Raw genomic sequence first — 24,833 nt, 5'->3', positions numbered from 1 at the left:
CTATAGTAGTGATGATTATTATAAAAATTGATTTGGTGGTGGTTATACAACTGTTTAAATATACCAACAACCTTGAATTGTATTATTTATATAGGTGGACTGCATGTTATGTGAATTATATCTTGTTGTGAATTATGTCTTGGTAGAAGTATACTTCTAAACAAATGCCTACATACATGTTTGACCATTTTCCTCCTTGTCAGAAACTTAAATTAAAACTAAGAGAAACTTGGGACACTTCTACCATTGGAAGAAGTCTTGTTATTTGCCATCAGGGACTCTTTCTAGGTCTCCCAGGTATAGAATAATTGACTGTTATCTTAGATGAGATTATTAAATGGTAACAAAGTGAGTGTGACTGAGTGCATAGTTATGCCCCCTTCTTAGAACAGATTTAAAGACTGCATTTGAATGAAGCTTTCTGGAAAGAAGGTTAAGTGTTAGTCAGACTTTCATGACAAAGCTGTGACAAATGCCTGGGAGAACAATTTCAAATGAGGAAAGATTTATTGTGGTTCCTGGTTTCAGAGGTTTCAGTCCATGGTCAGCTGGCTCTATTGCTTTGAGCCTGAAAACAAGACAGGTTATCATGGTGGTGGGAGCATGGCCACCACCATGGTAGAGAAAAACAGAAGAAAGGGTAAGGACAAGACATGCCCTTCCAAGGCAGGTCCGCAGTGACCTACTTCTTTAACCAGGTCCCAACTCTTACTTTCTACCACCTTCAAATTCTGAATCTGTCAATGGAACTGTCATTGATTAGGTCAGAGCCCTTGAATCCAATCAACTCTTAAGTGATTAGATCTACCAGGTGAGAACCAAGCCTTGAACATATGAGCCTTCCAGGGACATTTCATATCCTAAGCCACAAGTTTCTTCCTAAGATGGCATTCAGTATGTACTTAGGAAGGATGGTTTTTATGGCCAAACATTTCTGTGTTGTACTGCTCTAAGAAGAATTACCATTGGGAAACAAAATTTCCTTCATAAATAGAAACCAATTCATTCTTAGAGCTTAGGCAATCCATAAGAAAAAAGTCAAATAACCAAACATAAAAATGTACTTAAGATGGTACAATAAGAAATAAACTGTTCTAGCACTCAGGAGGTAGGAGGATGGAGAGTTTAAGGCCAAACTGGGCTACATAGTAAGATCCCATCTTCAAGAAAGGAAGGGAGGAAAGGAAAGGAAAGGGAAAGGAAGACGATGAGGGCAATAAACAAACGAAAAGGTACTCACTTATATTTTAAGTTATTACAAAATACAAATAGTTACTGAAAATAGGATTAACATTTTATTTCTTACTTAATTGTCTAAAATCTATATGGATGAATATTTTATAACAGCCTATTGCGATTCACCTACCATATAGTCCACCTATTTTAAGTATATAATTCAGTAGTTTTTAGACTATACAGAGTTAAGCAACCATAACCACAACCACTGTCTGTATATTTCAGAACATTTTTATTACCTCCTGAAAATCCCATAGGCATTAGAAGCCTCTTTCCTCTTACAGCTTCCTCACCTCCCTCCAGCCTTAGGTAGCCATTAACAAACATTTTGAAAAGTTGAACTTCCTCCAGACTTTTTAGGCTGTTCAGTTCTATTGACCAGTTACAAAGTCAAATCTTGGCTCTCATATAACAACCAAAAATAGTATTGTGTTGAGTGCTTACACCCCAGCTTCTCCCGCACTCCCTCCTTTTTTTTTGCCATGTTGGAAATTGAACCCGAGGGCTACCACTGAGCTGCATCCCAGCCTCATTCCCATTCCGTCTTTCCAGCAGCAGCACAATCAGACATGGCCATTCTAAATTATGCAGTCTCAGATGAAGCAGAATTTGTAGGGCTGAAATATAATTTAATCGTTTCCTTCTTTGCAACTTGCCCTTTTTTACCCTCTTCAAATTAGCTTTTCTGATAGATTTGCTAATGATTCCCATTGTTCAGTATTTTCACTGAACTGTTGAATCATACTCTTCATTTCTCTGCTCCTAGAACAGATCTTGGAAAGAGGCTAAGAAGCTGTTTTGGCAAAAGATTCCTAATTCTCCTTTCTAAGCAACAGAAGACAAGAAGAGTCTGAGACAAGCAAAGGCAAAGAGATGCATATAGGCTATCAGACTTGTATACCTGTCAGGTGACTGTCATGCCTATTATGATTTTATCCCTAGACACATTTATTTTCCTCAAACTTGGGGCCCTACTGCCTCAATCTCCTGAGTGCTGGGATTACAAGCATGTACCACTATACCCAGCCTCCTTAGACACATTTATGTCTGTTTACCTCCAACTCCCACACACATTTCTGAAGTTTCTAAGCCCACAAGTTAAAGATCTGGCTTGGAAAATGAGACTTGATAGTTTAGTTTATGCCATTATTGTTCCCTCATGGTTGCCCAGGATCACTGAATTTAAATTTCATTCCCCCCTTATACTGCCATTTTTTGCAGACAGAGTCTCACTATGTAGCCCAAAGTAGCCTTGAACTGGAGATCCTTCTGCCTCAGCCTTCCCAGTAGCTAGGACTACAGGCCAGGAGTATAGCACCCACATAGCTTAGTTTGTCTCTTATCAGAGTAATCTTCACTTACTCTTTGCTTTGAGACACCTGGGGAAGAATTCTGAGGTTGTGTGGTGGATATGAACTATAGACATAGCTGCTGTCTCCTTTGTCATCTTGAGCTTGAAGCAAAGTCTTGGGCTCTTGTTTTCCCAGTGGACCTTGTTTTTTTTTTTTTTTTTTTTTGGTGGTAATGGGTTTTAAACTCAGGGCCTCGCACTTGTTGGGTAAGTGCTTTACCAGTTGAGTGATGCCCTTATCCCTTTCTGCTTTTTAGTTATTTTTTAAATAGGGTCTCATACTTTTTGCTTGGGCTGGCCTCAGGCCATAATCCTCCCTGTGCCTCTTTCCCAGCTGGACTTAAAGGACTGTACCACCATTCCAGTTTGTTTGTTGAGTGTAACTTTTACCTGGGCTGGCCTCGAATTTAGGTCCTCCTGATCTCTACCTCTGGAGTAGCTGGGATTACAGGAACATACCACCATGCCATACCCTTCAATAGGCCTTTTAAAAAGAGTGCTCGTGTGTGTGTGTGTGTGTGTGTGTGTGTGTGTGTGTGTGTGTGTGTGTGCTGGGTATTGAGCCCAGGGCCTTGAACATGCTAAGCACACACTCTACGGCTGAACTACATCCCAGAGGACTTTTAAGGACTGGGGTTGGCTCAAGTGGTAGAGTGCTTACCTTGCAAGCGTGAGGCCCAAAGTCCAAACCCCTGTACCACAAGATTTATAGAAAAATTCGTATCTTCATTCATGTACTCCTCCTCCCCATACTCACAGCCTACCCATCATCAGCATCCTGCGCTGGATTGGTACAATTGCTACTGTTGACGGACCAGCATGGATCATATCTACCCAAAGTCTATACTTTATTTCAGGGATTCACTCTTGGTGGTGTTGGGGTAAGTTCCATAGGTTTTGGTTGGATTTTTTTTTTGTTGTAGTCATTGTTTTTTGGTGGTGCTAGGATTTGAACTCAGGGCCTCATGCTTGTTAGGCAGGTGCTCTACCACCTGAGCCACTCTCCCAGCCCTGTTTTTGTGTTGAGTATTTTCAAGATAGGGTCTGGAGAACTATTTGCCCAGTCTGGCTTTGAGTCATGATCCTCCTGATCTCTTCCTCCTGAGTAGCTAGGATTACAGAGGTGAACCACTGGCGCCTGACTAGGTTTTGGTTTTGATAATGTGTTTTGTTTTAATTTTGCTGTGTTGAGAATCAAACCCAGATCCACAAGAATGCTAATCAAGGAGTCTACCACTGATGCACAGGTTTTGGCAAATGTATGGTGATGTGTATCTCCCATTGTTTTATCATACAAAAATACTTTACTGCCCCTCAAATCCCTTTATGCTCCACTTTCTCATCATTCCCTTTCCTCAAACCCTTGCATACCAATCACTGATCTTTATTCTGTTTCCATAGTGTTGCCTTTCTCAGAATGTTATATGCAGGTTGAATGTCCCCTATCCAAAATGCTTGGAAACAGAAGTATTTCAGATTTTGGAGTTTTTCTGAGTTTAGAATATTTGTATACATGCTAATCTTAATATCCAAAATCCCACATTCTCCAGTAACCAAAACTTTTAGAGCATAATCTAGATGTTAAGTTTCGGTTTTGGGTTGGGCATGGTGGTGCATGTCTGTAATCCCACCGAGGTGGGAGGTGAAAATCGGAGGGTTACAGTCTGAGGGCTGACAAAAAGTGAGACCCTACCTAAAAAATAAACTAAAGCAATAAAGGAGTGGAGATGTGGTTCAAGTAGTTTAAATCCTAGTACCTCAAAGAAACAAAGGTTCAGATTTCAGAAATAACAACAAAATTTTTTAAATAACAAAAATTAAAAAATGAAATGAGGAAAAAGGTTTCAAAGTATTTCAGAGTTTAGTGGCTCAAGTGGTAGAGCATCTGCCTAGTGGTGAGGCCCTGAGTTCAAAACCCAGTTCTGCCAAAACCAAAAACCAAAGTATTTCAGAATTTGAAGCCAGGCATGGTCACACATTGCTGTAATCCCAGCACTTTGGTTTTTGGTTTTCAGATTAGGGGTAAATTTTTTTTTCTTGGCAGTACTAGAGTTTGAACTCAGGGCCTCATGCTTGCTAGGCAAGTGCTCTACCACTTGGGCCACTCTGCTAGCCCAGATTTTCAGATTAAGGATGCACAGCCTGTAATTGGAATCATGTAGTATATTGTGTCTGGCTTCATTCACTTAGAAACATACATGTATGCATGTCTTTTCATGGCTCCATAGTGCATTTTAAAAAACCATCCTGTTGTACCAATGTGCCATAGTTCATCCATTCTGTTAAAGGACATCTTGACTGATTCCGAGTTTTGGCAATTACGAATAAATACAGTGCTAAACATCAATGTGTAAGTTTTTGTGTGGAAATCAGTTTCAACTCATTTTTGTGTAAACATAAGGAGCATGATTACTGGATCATATGGTAAGAGTGTGTTCAGTTTTGTAAGAAACTGCCAGACTATCTTCCAAAGTAGATGTGTCATTTTGCATTCCCTCCAGCTGTGAATGTGATTCCAAGTGTTGCTGGCATTTGGTGTTATCACTCTTGGATATTAGCCATTCCTGTCCATGCCACTCTGCTAGTGGTTTCTTGTTATTGCATAAGTTTTCAGTTCTCTAATGGTAGTGGTGGTGAGCATCTCTTCACATGCACATTTGCTGTCTCTGTAACTTCTTTTGGTGAGGTGTCTGGTCTGGTCTTTGCCCTTTTTTAAAATCAGGTTGTTTATTTTCTTAGTATTTAGTTAAAGAGGTTTTTTTGTTTTATTTTTTTCAGTTTCACCAGGTAGCCCAGGTTGGCCTCAAATTTGCTATCCTCCTGCTGTAGCCTCCAGAGTGCTGAGATTGCAGATATGTACTACCATGCCCAGTTCTACCAATGCTACTTCCTAAGAATAACTGTTTAGGAACTAAAATAATGGCTATTTTATCTGGCATCGTTTCTCAAATAGGGATGATTTTTATCCCTAGGGAACATTTGGCAATGTCTGGAGATATTTTTGGCGATATTGAGGTTTGAACTCAGGGCCTTATCTTGTTAGGCAAGCGCTGAGCCTACTTCCAGCCTGGAGACATTTTGGCTGTCAGTACTGGGTAGAGAGGAATATTCTCTCTACCCAGTGGGTGGAGGCCAAGAGTGCTGTTAAATGTCCTTTAGTGCACTAGGCTCCTTCCTAACCCCTGAAGAATTACCTGGCCCCAGACCAGTAGTATGGAGGTTGAGAAGTCCCAATTTTAGCTTGTGACATTCTGATATTACATGGGAGAACCTTAAGATCTTAGAAGTAGGATTTGGTTTTGGAGGCTAAGTGCCTCCTCTGTGTATATTTTGTGGCTTAATTCATTAACGGTGTCTGGCACATTTCCTGTACCTTCAGCATAGTGGCCAGAGGCCTACTAAATGTTTTTAATAGGGTGATACATTTTCTTTCCAGTGTTTCCAGGAGACAGGCTCAGTTGGCCTGCAGTTCTTACAGAAGAGAACCTGGTGACAATACTGTAATCTGTTGCTGGCATCTTTCACTCCCTAATCTGTGTATACACAGCACTGCAAATCAACTCTCTGGTGCCAGGCTCTGTTCCCCCTCAGCACTTTGGTACCATTGGTAGAGAACCTCTCATCAGTCTCTTCACAGTGCTACCCTACAAAATTTATTTTATTGCACAGCTGTTTCCCAGAAGACATTTCTTGAGACATAGACTGTACAGGATGCATCTCAAGCTGAGAGCTGGCATCTCAATCATTTGTTTTTCTAATGGGAAAGCATTTGGTTATTTCTGAACTGTTTTCCTGTTTGTAGCTCTCATCCCCTCCCCCAGAATAAACTCACAGAATATGGAATTTGTTTATTCAGTTTATTTTCTTCTCTTTCTTAGCAACTAGCATTTTGTTCATCATACATACAAAGAAAACCAATTTATGTCCTTGTGGGTTGTATGCTTTTCCAGTAAAATTGATGTAATAGATGAACAAGCATGGAAAACAATTCAGAAGTTCAGTGCAATAGATCCTGAATCATAATGTATAGTAATTCTTTCCAGGGAAGTAGATGGTAGCCCTTCTAACTAAAAAACTGATTTGCATTATTAAAGATGCCTAGATAAACCAAGAAATTTCCTTTTAAGAAAGTCTTGGCCAGGTGCTGATGGCTCACACCTGTAATCCTAGCTACTCAGGAGGCAGAGATCAGGAAGGTTATAGTTCGACTAGTTCTCGAGACCCTATCTCAAAAAACCCATCACAAAAAAGGGCTGGTGGAGTGGCTCAAGGTGTAGAGACTCTCTGAGTTCAAACTCCAATACTGAAAAAAAAAAAAAAGTCTTAAAGACCTCCTCTGTTTTTTGGAATGGAGTGAAATGTTTCCTGATTCTAAAAATATAAAACAAAGCCATGTAAAATCATTGAAAAGAAAGAGCAGGAAAGGAGGGAGGGAGGGGAAAGGAAAGACAGTCCTATAGGTATCTGACCCTTCTCATATCCCAGAAGTCCTCAGAATTCCCACATCAAATGTAATTATTGAAGGAAAATTTTCTCTGAAGGTTTAAGGAAGGGTATATATTTACCTCATCTGATTGATATACCACCGGGCTCTTAATAGGGGTTTGAGCTCAGAGGACACATTGACAGCTCTCTTTCTTAGGTCTTCAAGTAGATCATGTCTTTGAATTTCTCTGATTAAAAAATTTATTGATTGCCTACAATAGTATTTTTCAAGCTTTTTATTTAGACATTTTTCCCAGTCATGTTCCCTCCCAGTCATGCTCCTTCCCATGACACTTTAATATCATAAACATAATGTATAGCTGTATACGTTGGCCTTTGGGAGGGGAACAAGTGATTATACTAAGTGTTGGGTGGGGCTTTTGTTTTGTTCCCTGTGAGCTAGTTTTCATCCCCATGAAGTGGTATTGCCCATGTTGAGAATGCATAAGCTACAAGAATCATTATCTTGGAAATGACTTGGGGGGGGGGGCGGAGATAATGGCGTTTGAACTTATGGCTTTACACTTGCGAGATAGGCACTCTACCACTTGAGCTGTGCCTCCAGCTTTCATCTTGGAATGAACTGCTATTTGTATCTTCCTGTACAAATTAAAACTGGGACAAGGACTGTTAATAAACTAATGCTGAAAAGTATCTGCTATTACAGTGGCCTGGAGCAACTGGATAAGAGTAAAAAGAATACTTTCCTTATGTTTCTTGACTTTCATGGAGGACCTTCTCTTGATCATTTGAGGAAAGAATAGGAAAACACTAGGAGTAGCAGAGCAATAAATGCAGTTCTGTAAAAGAACAAAAATGTAACTCACAAGATGCGTCTGCAGTGATATTTAAAGGAGGAAGACTAGGTAATACTGAAAAGTCCAGGTATAAAATTGTCAATTGTTCCAAGGCTAGTATAAATACTAACAAGTTGTTTTTCAAAGTACAAGTTGATTTGCAGCTAAGAGTACCATTTAGGTTATCTAGCATACAAAAATGTTCTATTCTCCCAAGAGGGTTTGACTGTCTGATCAGAAGGGTGGTTGTGTATGAAATGCACCTCGGAAGGAGGAGGAGGAAATGACATGTTCATGTAAATGAAATACAACTGCAAATTAAAGTGTCACCCAGTTTAAAAAAATCCATTTTTTATTTAATTTTTTCCCAAGGAAAAAATGTCATACAGAAGTGTATATCTCGGAGAAATTTAAACTGAAATATTACAAGTGAATCTGGATTCAAGGATGTTCTTGGAGAGGGGGGATTATAAAAGATTGCCTTAATAAAAATATTCTGATGCTGCAAAGCTAAGCACACAAATTTCTTCTGTGTCACATGCCAGGTACCAAAAGAGATGAAACAAATATTACCTCATTTGGTCTTTACTGTATGCTAGCTGCCTCCTCCCTGGAGGGAGCCTCCTCCTGAGATGTTTATTAGGAAGAAGATTCATATACAAAGGAAAAGATGCTTTCTCCCCCCAAAAAATGCTGCTACTACCAAGACTTCCATCTGCTTTTTCCGTATTCAGAGTGTCCTGACATTTTTCAGTTTTCTTTATCCACATTTTTATGAAAACCCATGTATTTATTTACTATTAGACAGTATATATAAAGGACCTGCCTCAATGTTGGCAATGAAATAGCTGACAAATGGGACTGTATTTCCACATAGAGTTGTTTCCTCTTGAAACATCTGATTTCTCTTTGAGATAGGAACTTGTCACATGGGACTCTTTAACTTTATTCAACCTTTGTTGTGGTTCTTCTTCTTCTTCCCTATTAATCCCAGTATTGTTTTTTGTTCTACAATGGAAACATGCAGATAGATAATATAAAGTGTCTTTGTCTTCTCCCCCATCAGGTGCTGTGATTGGTGATGGACAGTCTGCCGTGGCCAGTAACATTGCCAATACAACCTACCGACTCCAGTGGTGGGACTTCACTAAGTTTGACCTTCCAGAAATCAGTAATGGTAAGCTAATGTAAAAGTGGGGGTACTAGGGGGAGGGATATGTTTTAGAACTCAAAATTTCAAAGAGGATGGATTTTCATCATCTTATTGAGTAGTCAATGGCTATGAGCAATTTCTACTGCCCTTCCATAGCTCAGTTAAGCAACTGGGGAAATTGGTCTTGAGCATCTGCCTTGAGGAGTTTGTGGACTAGTAGTTCACGGGCTGAAGAATAACATTTAGATATGGATCTACTAGGGATGTAGCTCAGTAGTAGAGCACTTAGTTAGCATGCCCAGGGCCCTGGGTTCCATCCTTAGCACTGGAAAAATAAGTTATAAAACATTATTTAGGTGGATCTGCCAGAAAGATAAAGAGAACACAGGACCTGAGAGCTATATCTCAGGACCCTTGAGAAAAGACTATAATGATGTTAAACTTAACATCCACTCCTGAATGGACTGAAGTGAGTGTTGTAGTTGGTATCTGATTTACAAAGGTATCCATCTGACAATTCTATTTCTTTACTTCTTTAGAAGTCCACAGTCCCATGTCACCAATGCTTGGAATCACAGATTATTATAGATAATCTCATTTCACTTTCTGTCTAATGAAGGACCCTCTCCTACATTTCTCAGAAATGGTTGTTCAGCCCCTGCTTTACATGCATCTGAGGAAGCCTAAACATCACTGCTAAATTTCTATTAAAAATTTGCTTTCTTGTTGGGCCCTGGTGGCTCATACCTGGTGGCTCCTAACTATTCAGGAGGCAGAGAGCAGGAGGACTGTGGTTCAAAGCCAGCCTGGGCAAATTGTTTGCAAGACCCTATCTTTTTATTATTATTATTATAAATTTTTATTAGGATATATTCATTATATGGGAGAATTTGTAGTGACAATTCTGATTAGACTTATATTGTACACTCTCCCCCTCAGCCCCTCCCCACCCCACTTAAAGCAATTGCAAGAGGTTTTCTAGTTCTCTTTCATATAGGTATATGAAGTCCATTTACCATATACCATCACTTGAATCTCCTTCTTTCACCCTCGTCCCCTTCCACTAGTACCACCCCCTGCCCCTGCACACACTGTGCCTGTTTTACAGTCCTGATTTTCTTTATTAACATTTAAGTTGATGTGCAAAGGGGTGTCTCAAACAAGATGTTATCTTGAAAATAACCAACACAGGACTGGAGGTTTGTCTCAAGAGATAGAGTGTCTGCTTTGCAAGTGCAAAACACTGAGTTCAAACCCCAGGCCCACCAGAAAATAAAAAATAAAAAAAAAATAACCTACACAGAAAGGGGCTGCCTGAGTGGCTCAAGTGTAGAGCACCTGCTTAGAAAGCATGAGGCCCTGAGTTCAAGCCCCAGTACTGCAAAGAAAAAAAAAAAATTTCTTATACTGAACCCCTACTTCCCTTGTTTTTACTTTGTCCCATTGGTTCTAGCTCTACCAGTGAATCTTTGTAAAATAAGCCTACTCATGCCTCTTCCAGGCACTGACAATCCTCTAACTATTTTTGAAAATAAATTGCCCTTTTCCTTCAAATCGTTCCTTTTAGGTCCAACTTTCTTAGATTCCTTTTTCTGTTGTGAGCTCTAAGTCCTTACAGTTCCGCTCATCTTCTCTTTTAACTTTGGGAGATGGGCAGTACAAATCAGAATTGAAAACTCTTGAGATGAGCTGTCTATTGCATAGTACAGCATTGCTTTGGACAGCATTAGTATAGCCTAAGATTTCAGCAGCAATTTCTGTTGATTTTGCAGTCACTTAAAATTCCTTGATAATTATTATTAAACCAGAACTGAATTTTTGTGTACCTACTCATGTGGCTTGAATCTTGTAAAAAGCAAAGCCGGTTTATCCTACAGTCACTGCAGTTCCTGGCTCCCATATCTCAATAACTTTTTGAACTTTGATTTGTCCTTCTCCCTCAATCTTATATCAGCCTCCTATTAACTTGATAAATGCCCTTTCTCTGTCTTCTGTCACATTATTACCAAAAATGGTGAATCAGTCAAGACAGTGCATCAAGTCTTATAGTATTATCAGGATTTTGTGTTGATTTTGGTTCATGAATTAGTACTCTGGGCACTAGATGATTGTTCACATCTGAAGCCCACATTCCCTCCCTCCTTCTCTCCCTCCCTTCCTTCCTTCCTTCTTTCTTCCCTCCTCCCTTCCCCTCCCCTCTGTACAGATTGGCCAATTTATATTCCCACCTGTAGTTCATAAGCCTGCCTGATTATCTAGACAGTTGCTGATGGAAGTGTTATCACATCTTTAGGTACTTGCAAATCTGATACATTAAAAGGTAGTGCATGGGCATTTGAACTTTATTTTTTAGTTCCAAAAGAGATTCTTCAGATATTTCACCATTTGCGCGGTCTTCTCTTATTAACCGATTGTGTTACTGGTCTTTTTCTTAGCAGTTCTACAGAAGTTCTTTATAAATTAGAAAATTAATTTATAATAAGAGTTTCCTACTTGCCATGTGTCTTTTGACTTTGCTGAAGGTTATTTTTGTCATAGAACTTATTTTAAGTCAAGATTATTCAACTTTCCTTTTATGGTTCCTGGGTTTTGTGTCATTGTTAGGATCACTTAGTACTTTTCACTTTAGTTTTTTTTTACATTTAAAGCTCCGATTCACTAGGAAACTAAGTCCCATATAAGCAAAGTATGATACTTTCCCCCATATGGCTCCTCATTTGTCCCACCCAGTTAAAACTCCATTTGTCTCCATTAATTTGTGATGTCATTTTCATCGTAGTGTTAATTCTCTTTGTGTATTTGAATATATTTCTAAATATATTTACAGGAGAGTTCCTCATGGGTTTCATTTTTTAGTCCTTGTATTAATTCACATTTTCCTTCCTACTTTGTATTTTTAAACTACTCTTACATTTTTTGTTTTTCAGTATGGACATAAAGACCACCTTTTTATATCCTCTCAAAATCTTGTATAATTAGTATAATCATATTTAATTTATAAATATACTTAAGGAGATTTGGTGCCTTTATGTCTTCTTATCTAACAACCTGGTATGATTTTCAGTTTCTCCAAGTCTCTCCTATATTCTTAGGAATGTTTTAAAATCTTCATAAAAATCCTGTATATTTCTTAAAGTTTATTGGCATAAGTTTATTTTTTAAATTTTAATATCTTACTGAATTTGTTTACTGGTTATTGTATTTACTCAGTTAAATCTAATGGATTATTTTAGGTAGGTTACCTGGAAATAATGATAATTTTTACCACCTCCATTCCAATCTTAAGTATCCACATATTCCTATTTCACTAATAGCTTTTATTAAGATCTTGAACACATGCCTTTTCAGTATCTCTGAAGATGATCGTATTTTTTTTTTCTTAGGTCTAATGTGATCAATTATATTAATAAGTTATATAATATTGAACTCATCTTTACATTCCTTGGACAAACCCCATCTAGTTGTAATGTATTTATTTTTCCCTGGTGGTATTGGGGTTTGAATTCAGGACTTCACACTTGCTAGCCAGGCACTCTAGCACTTAAGCCACTCTTCCAGGTGTGTGTGTGTGTTCCAGGTGTGTGTGTGTGTTCTAGGTGTGTGTGTGTGTTTTGGATCCTCCTGATCTTTGCTGCTCTAGTAACTAGGATTCCAGGTGTGAGCCATCACATCACTGCTTTTTTTTTTTTTTTGGGCGAGGGGGGGAAACAGGGTCTCTCTATGTGTCCCAAGCTAGCTTTGAATTTACTATATAGCTCTGGCTGGCCTTGAACTACTACTCCTGCCTCCACCTTCCAAGTGCTAGGATTACAAGCATGCATCACCACACCTAACAATACATGGACTCTTTTTTTTTTTTTTTTTTTCTGGTGGCACTGGGGTTTGAACACAGGGCCTCATGCTTATTAGGCAGGCATCCTGCCATTTGCCAGCCCTTTTTTTGTGATGGATTTTTTTTCAAGATAGGGTCTCTCAAACTATTCGTCTGTGGCTGGCTTGAGCCACAGTCCTCCCCATCTCTGCCTCCTGAGTAACTAAGATTACATGCATGAGCCACTGGCGCACAGCAATACATGGATTCTTGTCTATAAAATGAAGATTGTAGGGCTAGAAGTGTGACTGAACTGGTAGAGCTCTTGCCTTGCAAGCAAGAGGCTCTGAGTTCAATCCCTAGTACTGCCAAAAAACAAAAAAGAAAACTGTAATAATGCAAACCCTCATAAGAGAATTAGAATTAACTGAGTTAATATGTATTAAGTACTTTGGATAGTACCTGGTACTTAATAATAGTAAAAGACAATGTGTTAGCTATTTCACCATGTCTTTCCCTTAGAAATTGGCTAGTTCACCATGATTCTTTGAGAGAATGATCATAATTCTGAAGTCATCTCTGCTGCTACCTTCTGTACTTTGAGATATAAAATTTCCATTTCAGAGAGTGGCATTTATTTAAATGAATTTAACATTTTGCCTCATCTGTGATGGATTTCTGATCCACTTTAGTTTTTTTTCTTATTTTCACCCAGTCGAATATAAGTTTTTGTAGTAGGAAAAAATTTTTTTAAAAAATACAGTCATTGGTTATGTTGTTAGTTGAGCTTATATTATAAGGCTTTTTGGTTATCCTAAGCATTATCTTGCAAGCATCAGCTCATTCAGACTACCGCTTCCTATCATTCTCCTTTATATTTGCCACTAGTTCTGTGTTCCCTCTTCCATCTTTGAACGAGACTTGTAAAACCTGAGCTAATCAGATAGCATCATATGCAACCAAATAGGCTCATTTCGTTATGACCCACCTTTTAAAGTCCTGTCCCCCCGCCACCCCTGAACTAGGCTTTGAACTCAGGGTCTCATGCTTGCTAGGCAGTTGCTCTACCACTTGAGCTACTCCACCAGCCCTCACCTGTCTTATTTAAATAATTTGTATTGTAGGAATTCTGCTTTTTTAGCTAGGCATGGTGGTACATACCTATAATTCCTGCACTTGGAATGGTAAAGGCAGGAGAGTAGAGAATTCAAGGCTAACCTGAGACCCTGTCTTGAGAAAAAGAAAAAGGAAAGAAAAACAATAGAATTCTGCTTTTTTCAGTTTTTATTTATTTACTTACTTGTTTTAGCCTTGAACTCAAGGCTTCTCCTTTACAAAGCAGGCACTCTACTGCTTGAGTAATGCCTCCAGTCCATATTGCTTTGGTTATTTTGGAAATGGGGTCTCACATACAGTTTGCCTGGGCTGGTGTTGAATTGTGATCCTCTAGATCTCAGCCTCTCAAATAACTAGGATTACAGGTGTGAGCCACAAGTACTGGCTTCTAGTTTTTGTTTGTTTTGCTAAGTGCTCTGTTTTCCTTAGAATTTTAGCCTAGAGAAAAACCTGAATGGTAGACGTTTAGGACATACTTGTCTGATAGTGGTCAGTGTTCCTTTCTATCCTTTTGCCCTCTAGAATGACAGTCACTTTTACCTAAAGGTTCCTCTGGTCTTTCACTCTAAACTGTTTGCTTGTTGACTCAGATAAGGTCCATTTATGGTTTTGACCTTCACTGTGTAGCCCAGGGTGGCCTCAAATTCAAGATCCTCCTGCCCAAGCAGATGTGTGTCACCATGCTCAGCCTGACCTTAACTTTTAATAGGTTGATTCACTAAAGTAAGTTGGGAATCTCTTTTACCATATAATTAATTTCTCAAAGTCACTTGCCAGCCAGTGAAAGGTTAGCTTTTGGCTTTTCAACAGTCCAGACTATGTCTGGAAGCCTCTGATCCTCAGTTTTACTTTTTGGTTCAACACAGCCACCAAGTTGCCAGTTATCTGGCTTATCTGAATTGCATTTAATCAGCTATTTTGGATTTAAGCTAAAAATTTTTGCCACCTGTCTTGCTTATAATTCAGGGGGTTAATGAATTACTATCTGTAAAGAATTTCAAGTTTATGAATAAGATCTCATATGTAGGTAAGTTTGAAACTGCTTTCATGGGAAAAGTAAAAAAGCACATTAGGTTCATTGTGGTTGGTTTGTGTATGTGTGTGTTGTGTTTTGTTTTGGCATTACTGGGGTTTAAACTCAGAACCTTATACTTGCTAGTCAGGCTCTCTACCACTTGACCCACTCTGCCAGCCCTTTTTTATGTAGAGTATTTTTGAGATAGGGGCTCATGATCTGTTTTCCTGAGCTGGCTTCAAACTGCAATCCTCCTGATCTCTGTGTCCTGAGTAGTTAGGATTACAGGTGTGAGCCACTGGCACTAGGCCTTCACTGTGATTTTAAAAAGTGAACTTCTAATGGGTGAATGACTTTGGTCACTAGGCTATCCTGATAGGACAGGCCCTAAGAAATCCAGTGGATGAGTGGTTTGGGGCAGACACCACAGGGGATTTAGTGACTTCTGCCTGGGGGTGGGGGTGTGCTTCCAGTGTCATCTGGAACCCTGGTCTTCTGCTGAAATCTGAGGGGCTTGGAGATAGCCTAGAGGAAATTTTCCTGCTTGTTTAAACTCCCTTGGGTTTTCCAATTCAGTATCTAATCAGTTTGCAAGAGCACTGCAACTACTAATCACTCCCAGGCCTCATCTGGCCATCCAGCAACAGGCTACCCATCACTCTTTGTACAAGGTGTTTGTTTATAATTTATGGAGCTGATAGGAAGGCAGAGCCATCTGCTCCTCCAGGCATCAGTATTTCTAACCCCTCCCATTCCCTACTTGGGCATTTTCACTTAGAAGTAGTTTCTCTCTCTCTCTCTCTCTCTCTCTCTCTCTCTCTTTCTCTCTTTCTCTCTCTCTCTCTCCTCCTCCTCCTCCTCCTCCTATCCTCCTTTCCCCCTTTCCTCCTCTCCCCCATCCTCCCCTCCTTCCCTCCATCCCCTCCTTCCTTCTTCTTCCCTTCCTCCCTCCCTCCTTCCCTCCCTCCTTCTTGGCAGGGTCTTACTCTGTAGGCAAAACTGGCCTTGAACTCATGATCCTCCTGTCTCAGACTCCTGAGTACTGGGACTATAGGTGTGTACCACTCTGCCCTGCTGAAAATAATTTCTAATTGGGAGGTGATTATATTGCAGAAATATGACTTCCTGCTATCTCCTTTACTGATTTTTTTCTCCTTGTTTTCTGAAGTTCTTAAGCAGTTTTGATTGGAAAAATCATTTCTTTTTTAATCTTTATTTCCATTCTTACCTGCCAACTAACTGCCTCATCATCCTTTCCAATGTGTGTTTTACCTCTAAGTGAAAAGCAGTTGCTGAGTTTTCTCAAGTATGGTCCCAAAACCTGCAGCATCAGACATACCTGGAATCTTTTTGGAAATGCAAATTCTCAGACCTGGCCTAGCATTCTATGTTTCATAAGCCCTCCAGGTGACTCTGATACTTGCTACACTTAGTAAGTTGCCATGGCAAGGTAAGATCTGGGGCACAACAGAGATTTCTAGTGATGTGAGCTCAGTATCTTAGGCTGTGTTTCACTTCATTCTTTTCTTCTACCTGCTTACATTATTGTTGAATACAAAAAAGATAAGTTGCCCTTTGTCTTTAGTACATGACTTTCCTATGACCCAAGAAAAAAAAGTAACAGAGATCCAAGACATTTCTCCTGATACAAATTAACTCATCAACATTTTAGCCTTATATAGCCGGGTGCAGGTGGCTCGTGCCTATAATCCTAGCTACTTAGGAGGCAAAGATCAGGAATATCACAGCTCAGAGCCTGCCCAAGGCAAATAGTTCTCAAGGCTCAAGGTGTAGGTCCTGATTTCAATCCCCCAGTACCGCCAAAAAAAAGAAGATTCTAGCCTTATGAGAGAAAACTACACAAGTGAGTTGAAGCAGTGACCACTCACCATTTCTACGTGGGATATTAATAGACAACAAGCAGCAAGGGGAAGTTGCTAATTGGAGCTTCGAGATAAAAATGAATTGTAAACATATTGTCCAATTCTCTCTGTGATGGAGCTACCAAATAATTCTATGCTTTCCACATTCCTTCATTAGCGTAGAAGTGCAAACCTAAGTCACTAGCTGCAAAATTTCTGAAACAGAATATGTCACCAGAGAAGAGCTGTTATAATTTTCAGCATTCTCTTTTCACTTGTTATTTGCATATCCTCTAAGCTCATGGCAGTAACACCGGGCTGTTAGAAATTAGTGAAGTTGGAGGAGGGGGGCAAGATTTGGAACATGGCCATTGTCTTGGATTCATCGTAATACAATACAAACACAACACAAAGTGCTTTTTGTCCACCTGCCTACTTTTTCACAGGCTTTGAGCCAAGCTTTCCAGAAGAAGAAAAACCATACTTGCACTCTTCTTCCTACCTCTCATACCCATAAGCAGTTTGAGCCTTTATTTTTTTATTGCTGGTGGTGAGCTTTGAGAGTCATTATAGGCTTCTCTGTTTGACCAAATACATGTTAATACCCAGGAGCTACATCTGTGTAACAGCAGATACATTTATGTACATTAAATATAGATAAAATGGTAACTGCAAAGCTGACTTTAAGCCTATAGTGTCCCATTGCCTTCCTTATTTATTTTCATGTCTTACAATAGTTTGGGTTACTTTCTTTCCCTGCCTTTCATGGTTAGAGTCTCAATTGTTAATTTCTTTTTATGTTTCTGAAGGTTGTGTCAACTCGAGGTTAGAAAACCAAGGTGGATTCACTCCTGAAGCTTCCCTCGATTCCTTTGCTTCTATATCCCCATGTGTTGATCCAGAGAAGGAGGAGGAGATTGTCATATTTTTGGCAAATAGTTTGGGACCCTGTGTCAGGAGCAGACGGTCCCAGTACTGACTAGATAAATCTAGCCATACAGGGTAGAGCAGATGGTGGGTTGGGAGTTGAGCAGCAGAGAGGCCTAATGGTGATAGCAATGAGCATTTGGATGTCATTATTTTATTAGTTAGCAAACAGAACCATCCTTGTGGTCCTTTCCTGGTTTTTGTATAATGGTGCTGTAGGTGTCAGCTCCCGAGAATTGGCACAGCAGCGTAATCAATGTGTTCTGATATCTTTTTTGATCTACCCTATCATCTTGGTAGCTTTGTTAGCAGCATATAGGGAATGGCAAACTAAAATACAGAGCTTTACAATCCACTTTACAAAGCTCTAAGAAGGCAATTCTTTGTTTTGTTTTCCTTGGTTTGATTTCCTAGGGAAACATGCCCCTGATTAATCAGTCATGCTTTTTGTCTTAGGAGAGTAGATCACCTGGACTCTGGTGAGTGTAGCTGATCTTGGCTTTTGGTGGGAGGCAGTACTGGGTGGTCAGACTTGGGGTTTGTGCTCGCTAGGCAAACACTGTACCACTTCTATACCACGCCAGCCCTTTTTGCTTTACTTATTTTTCAAGTAGGGTCTCAATTTATTCCTGATCTTCCTGCTTTGCCTCGTGCATAGCTGCGATAGCAGGTGCTATCATGGTACTGATTGAATTTTTCTCCCCCAGGCTGGCCCGGAATCTCCCATCTTCCCAATCTCCACCTACTGAGTAGCTTAGAATTGTAGGCTTAAGCCATTGCACCTGGTTTTTGTGTGTGTGTGTGTGTGTGTCTGTGTCTTTGTTTTGTTTTGTTTTTTTACCCATAACTGAGCATTTCCTTTAAATAAGAGAATGAATAGAGAAAAAAGAGAGAAAGAATGCATAGAAAGTCACTTTGCAGGCTGGTGAAGTGGTTTAAGCAGTAAGAGTACCTGCCTAGCAAGCATGAGGCCCTGAGCTCACACTCCAATGTCACCAAACATATATACATAAACACACACACACACACACACACACACACACACACAGAAAGTCATTTTGCATACCATAGATCTAAATGAGATAAAGCCCAAATGTTTGAATGTGTTGTCTTGTTCTACCTGTGTCTGTGATGTGGGCCTTTCTTATTCCTGCCTCACATCAAGAATAAGCCACTTTCTCCCATCAGGGAATAACACAGTGGGGCATGCAGACAGTTCAAATAAAAAAAACAAACCAGGGGCTAAGGACATGGCTTAAGTGATAGAGTGCCTACCTAGCAAGTGTAAGGCCCTGAGTTTAAACCTCAGTACTACAGACAAAATCAGACCGGGCATGCAGGCACAAGTGCTGGCTAACATCTCCTTAGTTCCATCTTGTGGAATGGATTCTTCTCACTAACAGACATGCCTCCAGTCCCTGTACCTCCTACTTCAGCAGACCTAGCCTTCTGCTGACCCGGCTTTATTCTCATTCTTGGTAACCGCTAAGTGCAGACAAGGGCTGCCAAACATATGCAAGGGCTGCCTGGACTCATTAGTTCACCATGTGGTGATGGCATAGAGCATAGTGAGAAGTGGAAAGAGTCCCATCTTCCCAGCCAGGGTGGGGCTTTATTTCTCTTCATCTGCTCTTTGTGGAGTTAGGGATTCATGTTCACAAAGAGGAAGTAAAACGAAAATTTCTGAAGTGAGTTCAAGGAGATCACACAACAGGTGTTGAGCAGGATTCCCACCCTAGAAAAGCTCTTCTTTTCTCCAAATCAGTGGGAGTGTATTTTCATTAATCTTGGTTTTGATCTTTTGGACAATAACAGCTGTTGAGGGCTCTCTGGGAAAATGTTTAGTAACTTTTTCCTTATCTAATCTCTCAAATGATGCTTCCTAAGACTCAGCAGGTGGTTGTGGTGGTGTGGGCTCTCCTGAAGTTTCTGTTAATGTGATAGAAGAGACTATCCTGCCTCTCCTATTTGCTGTTCCCTGAAATTTTAGTTTTTGAATGACAAGGCATCTATAGCATTTCTGTAGAGGACTTAGACTCATAAGGAAGGCCTTAAAATTTCTTAGTCTCAGAATTTCTCACAGTATCAGCTTCACACTTTATGCTCTTTTCTTTCTTTCTTCAATGCAGCCTCCGTGAATGTGCTGGTGCAGAACTGCAAGATCTACAATGATGCCAGCTGTGATATTTCTGCAGATGGCCAACTCCTGGCAGCTTTCATCCCTAGCAGTCAAAGGGGCTTTCCCGATGAAGGCATCCTGGCAGTGTATTCCCTGGCCCCCCATAACCTGGGGGAAATGCTCTACACCAAGCGATTTGGTAAGGGTAGGAAGCCCAACCTAATGACAGACAGACATTGGTGCTTTGGCATGGGCATTCCTAGGTGAGGCACGGATTGGGTGAGAGTAGTGGTCATGCACTGCCCTTGCCTTCACTCATTGCACAGACCAGTAGCATTGCAGAAGAATTTCACCATAAGTTTCTGCCCTACCACAATAGCATCACCAGCGTGCTCTTGTTAGGAAGGCTACAAATAAGGAAGGGTTTTGGTCATGTTGTGGGAACCTGGGCACACACATGTACAACTATAACACAATTTGCTATTGTGTATTAAAAGCACCTCCATGCCAGGCACAATGGCACACTTGTGAGGCTGAAGCAGGAGAATCACAAGTTCGAGGCCAGCCTGAGCTACGTAGTTTTTTTTGAGACCCTGTCTTAATAAAACAAACATCCAAAAAGGCTAGGGAACTCATGATAGAGGACTTGCCTAGCATGTGCAAGACCCTAGGTTCAATCCCCAGCACAGACAAAAAAGAAAAAAAAGCGGGGGTGGGGAATAAAAAAAGCCCTAAATAGGTATGTTCTTTGATCCAGAAATCCCACTTCTAAAGAAATAACCAGAAACCTATACAAAGAGTTACATATAAGGATGACTTTTTTTTTTTCTTTGTTAGTTTTGGGTGGTTTTTTTTTCTTTTTTAAGACAGTACTGGGGTTTGAATTCAGAGCCTCATATTGCTAGGTAGGTACTCTACCACTTGAGCCATAGCCACAGCCCACATATGAAGATGTTTACAGCAGTGCCATTTATCATACAGAGAAATGGAAAGTTGTTGCTTTAAGGGATTTTTTAAAAGAGTTGCTTAAGTAAATGGTGTAATGATAGAACAAAATACAATTGGCCTTAAAAATATTCTTATAGAAGAATAATTAATAATGGAAAAACATTCATATGTATTAAACAAAAGTAGATTACAAACAATACTTACAGTATGATACTGTAAATGTTACAGTGTAATAATAATATTAGCATTATATGTTAAACACTATACCATGTATATGTGAGTATGTGTATTTTATAGATACATGAATGTGTATATTTTATATATATATATATGTACACATATATGTATATGCTCCTTCTCATTTTAATACTCACTAAAATCCTATGAGATAACCCCAGGATGATCAAACAAATATGAAAATAAGAGAGAAAACTGGGAGTGAAAGTTGTTTCCTTGGAATGGAAAAAACTCTGGGAATTGTCTCTGTTGTTTTGATCCTCAGGTCCCAACGCCATTTCAGTGAGCTTGTCTCCGATGGGCCGATATGTAATGGTGGGCTTGGCCTCGCGAAGGATCCTGCTGCACCCCTCCACAGAGCACATGGTGGCCCAGGTCTTCCGGCTGCAACAGGCCCATGGTGGCGAGACATCCATGAGGGTGAGTGCCATTGCTTATGCCTCCATGTGTGAAGCTTGCCTAGGACCACAGCTTGATTGTAGGATCATAGCTGTCATGGTCATGAAGAGTAAGTCAGGGCTGTAGTCCAGCCCATCCATGACCAGCGTGCCTTATTTTGGAAGTTCTGGACAGAGGCATTCTCACACCCGAGATTATGAGTGGGTTTCCCCAGAGGTCTGAGAGTATCCTCAAGTAAAGAATAAACTAAATACCTTTTTACATTAGCATAAAACATTTAGTGCAGAGATACATAAAGAACCCAATGAAATATTTCTGCTTATTTTAAAAAAATTTTTTGAGGAAAAAAGTCAAAAAGTGATTGGGTACCATGGAATCATAATCATAATAAAGGATGGGGACTTTAGGCAGCTACTGCACTCTTAATTGTCCCCTGAATTTCACTAGTAGAGAAAGGGTCCCTGTTCAGGATGGTCCCAAATCATACGTCTCTGTTTGCCATAAAAAGCTTTTTGGGCATTGTGTGGTTAGTGCCCTTTTGAACTCATCCAGGGTAGTGTGGCTATCTGAGCTTCCACATCCCAGGGGGCTCATTTGGCCAGGGTTTTGTCAAGGGAAGTCAAGCATTTGAACAGTTCTCTAGATAGTAGTTAAGTTGTGTTCCTATCTAAGAACCTGTGAGTTAATTCCCTCACTACTTTGTGTAGTCTTTGCCATTTACACTTTGGTGCATTGGTGCACTTGTTGGTGTATGTGTGATGTCACTCCCCCCACCCCTTTCTCTTCTTTAGCTGTGTGATGTGTAAACTCATTAGGGGCATATCCTCCAGGGTCCTTCATTTACTGTTGTGTGTATAAATTGTTGAATGCCTAGAATGGAAAGCATTTGTTTTAAAGAAAAGCTAGAGATAGTACCATTACGCACAAAGTGATGGGGTAGCCTGGTGTGGTTCTTGCTTCTCCAGCCTCTTCTCCCTACTGTCTCCTTATAGCTGTCCTCCAGCTGACTGTACTGATTGTTTTCCAAACTCCTTGAATTTAATAAGGAGCTTTCTTGCCAGAGCACCTTAACCGGAAATGTCCTCCTCACTAGCATCTCCTCCTCTCCTGTGACAGCTTCCTTCATAAACTGATCATTCCACCTCTGTGCCCAGTACACACTCTCATGTTAATACTCATCACTCTAAACCACCCTTATTTGTTAACTTTGTTCCTAATAGGGAGCCTGAGGTGTTACCTAGCAGAACCACCTAGGTGTGTCACCATGTCCCTGCAAGCCTCTGAAAGGGCAGAAACAAAGTATCTCTACTTTTGATATCATAATGACAGGAAAGTTCTGGTTCTTTTTTGATGAAACTGGGGTTTGAACTCAGGGCTTCGCACTGACAAAACAGGGCTTGAGCCACATCTCTAGTCCATTTTGCTATGGTTATTTTGGAGATGAGGTCTCTCAAACTGTTTATCTGGGTTGGCCTCCAACCTTGATCTTCCTAATCTCAGCCTCCCAAGTAGCTAAGATTACAGGCATGAGCCACTGGTGCCCAGCTGAAAGTTCTGATTTTTGAATTCCATATGAATGAAGGGGAAAAGACCATGGATGTTCATCAAGCCTGTTTTCTTAGATATTTGATATTTCTAGATATTTGAGGTTGGAAGTTGAGTTTTAGTTTAGGTATTCTTCTTTGGCTTTTCTTAAGCAGACTTAGATAGCAAAATTCCTGGTGTCTGCCTTTTACTACCTAGGATCCTGGTCCTGAAGGTTGCTCTTTTAATCCTTCCTGTCTCACTGTGGAAATTTTGTTTATGAATCTGATTTTGGTAATGTTAATAGATATCTCTTCCAGAGAAGCCAGGCCTCTTACCAACTCTTGGGCACAGCCTAATTGCCCTCCATTCTGTCAAGATTCCTCCTTTTCATAAGGAGCCAGAAACATCTGGCTAAGGGCAAACAGCTAAACCAAGCTGGTAGGGGTTTTTTGCCACTTGTGGGGCTGGCAGCTGAGGGAATGCAGTTCAGCTCTGCTGAGGAGATGTGGTAATCCAGTTAGTCCATTGCTGTCCTGCTATGGGGCTTATAGCAGCTAGCCAGCTGTATGCCTCATGGAAAGACCTCTTTCTGCGGCCTCCTGATTAAGCTTTTTGGTTCTCTATAGTACCATATGTGCTATATGTGAGAAAATTGAAGTAACTGGAAAGGCCCCATTTTGGATGTCTTCTCTCACCTAAGAGACAGGATCAAGGCATGTCAACAAGGTTTTACTCAACTAGTGTCTACCCACTCTGATTCCAAATTCCCATGCTACAGAAGGGTTTCTGGTTTTCTAGATCCTCTCTGCCGCTTACTTGTATTTATTTATTTTTCTTTCAGTATTGGGGTTTGAACTCAGGGCCTCATGCAGGTGCTTTACCACTTGAGCCACTCTACCAACCCTGTTTTGTATTGCGTATTTTTAAGATAGGACCTCGAGAACTATTTGCCTGGATTGACTTTGAATTTCAGTCCTCTTGATCTCTGCCTCCCAAGTAGCTAGGATTACAGGTGCGAGCCACTGGCGCCACTTACTTTTAGAGGTAGCAAAACAATCAACAAATTTCCCTCAATTCACTCTTCAGTAAGCTTTTTTCAATAGTTGTACTGTACCACCATTTAAGATAAGCAGTGAATTTTTGTCTAGAACAGGGAGTGAAGTTTAGCAGGACATCAGAGCATCCTCCCATGCACAGGTAAGTATAGGTGGCTCTCCATCTGTAAAGTCCACTCTGGCCTTGAAGGAATGCTTCTGTGGGTAAGGGGCCTATCCTAGAGCTTCTCTGTCCAGCATTCCCCTCCTTTTTTCTATAACCTGTTGGAATTCACTGTGGTAATATTCAGAGAGGTGAACTTGTGGTTGAACAGACATTCCAGAAGAGTATCCTCCAGAGTATTGATTTATTTTAATTCCTACTAAGTGACATCATTCCCCAAGGGATAACCTTCCAAAAATGAAGTGTTAATTGCTATTAGCCTTGGCACACTTATTCTAAGCAGTTCTTCAGACCTTTGTATCAATTCTTCTCAAACTGGTCCTTAAATAACCTGCATGGGGTCCTTGTTAAATACAGAAACACTTGAGATGAGACATAAGGTCAAAAGAAGAATGGAGACATGTAGTCCCAGTCTACCTGTAGTGCCATCCACTGCAGGCTGAGGCAGGAGGATTGTAAGTTCAAGGCCAGTCTGAGCTACAGAGTAAGATCCTATCTCAGAAACAAAAAAAGTAAAATAAAACACTGGGATAAGAGCAGGACATTATCATACTTTTAAAACAAAGATGATTCTGGCATACACTTGAGTTTGTAAAGTACTATTCTTTTTTTTTTCTTTTTTTTTTTTCTTT

General features: G+C 40.2%; 1 protein-coding gene across 12 annotated transcripts in view; it reads left to right on the top strand.

Moving 5' to 3' along the window:
- The window catches only part of LOC109692005 (muscarinic acetylcholine receptor M4), a 179,663-nt gene that overhangs the window by 114,137 nt on the left and 40,693 nt on the right, over positions 1 to 24,833 (top strand). For all 12 annotated transcript variants that reach the window (XM_074044710.1, XM_074044709.1, XM_074044708.1 and 9 more), the window contains 3 exons: positions 8,936 to 9,046; positions 19,883 to 20,071; positions 21,323 to 21,477. In XM_074044710.1, the coding sequence (XP_073900811.1) occupies positions 8,936 to 9,046; positions 19,883 to 20,071; positions 21,323 to 21,477 (455 nt within the window). The remainder of the gene's footprint in view (positions 1 to 8,935; positions 9,047 to 19,882; positions 20,072 to 21,322; positions 21,478 to 24,833) is intronic.

Source organism: Castor canadensis, chromosome 1, assembly GCF_047511655.1.
Source record: "Castor canadensis chromosome 1, mCasCan1.hap1v2, whole genome shotgun sequence".
NCBI lineage: Eukaryota > Metazoa > Chordata > Mammalia > Rodentia > Castoridae > Castor > Castor canadensis.
Note: the sequence above shows the minus strand (reverse complement) of the source record. Positions and strands in the feature narration are given on the sequence as shown.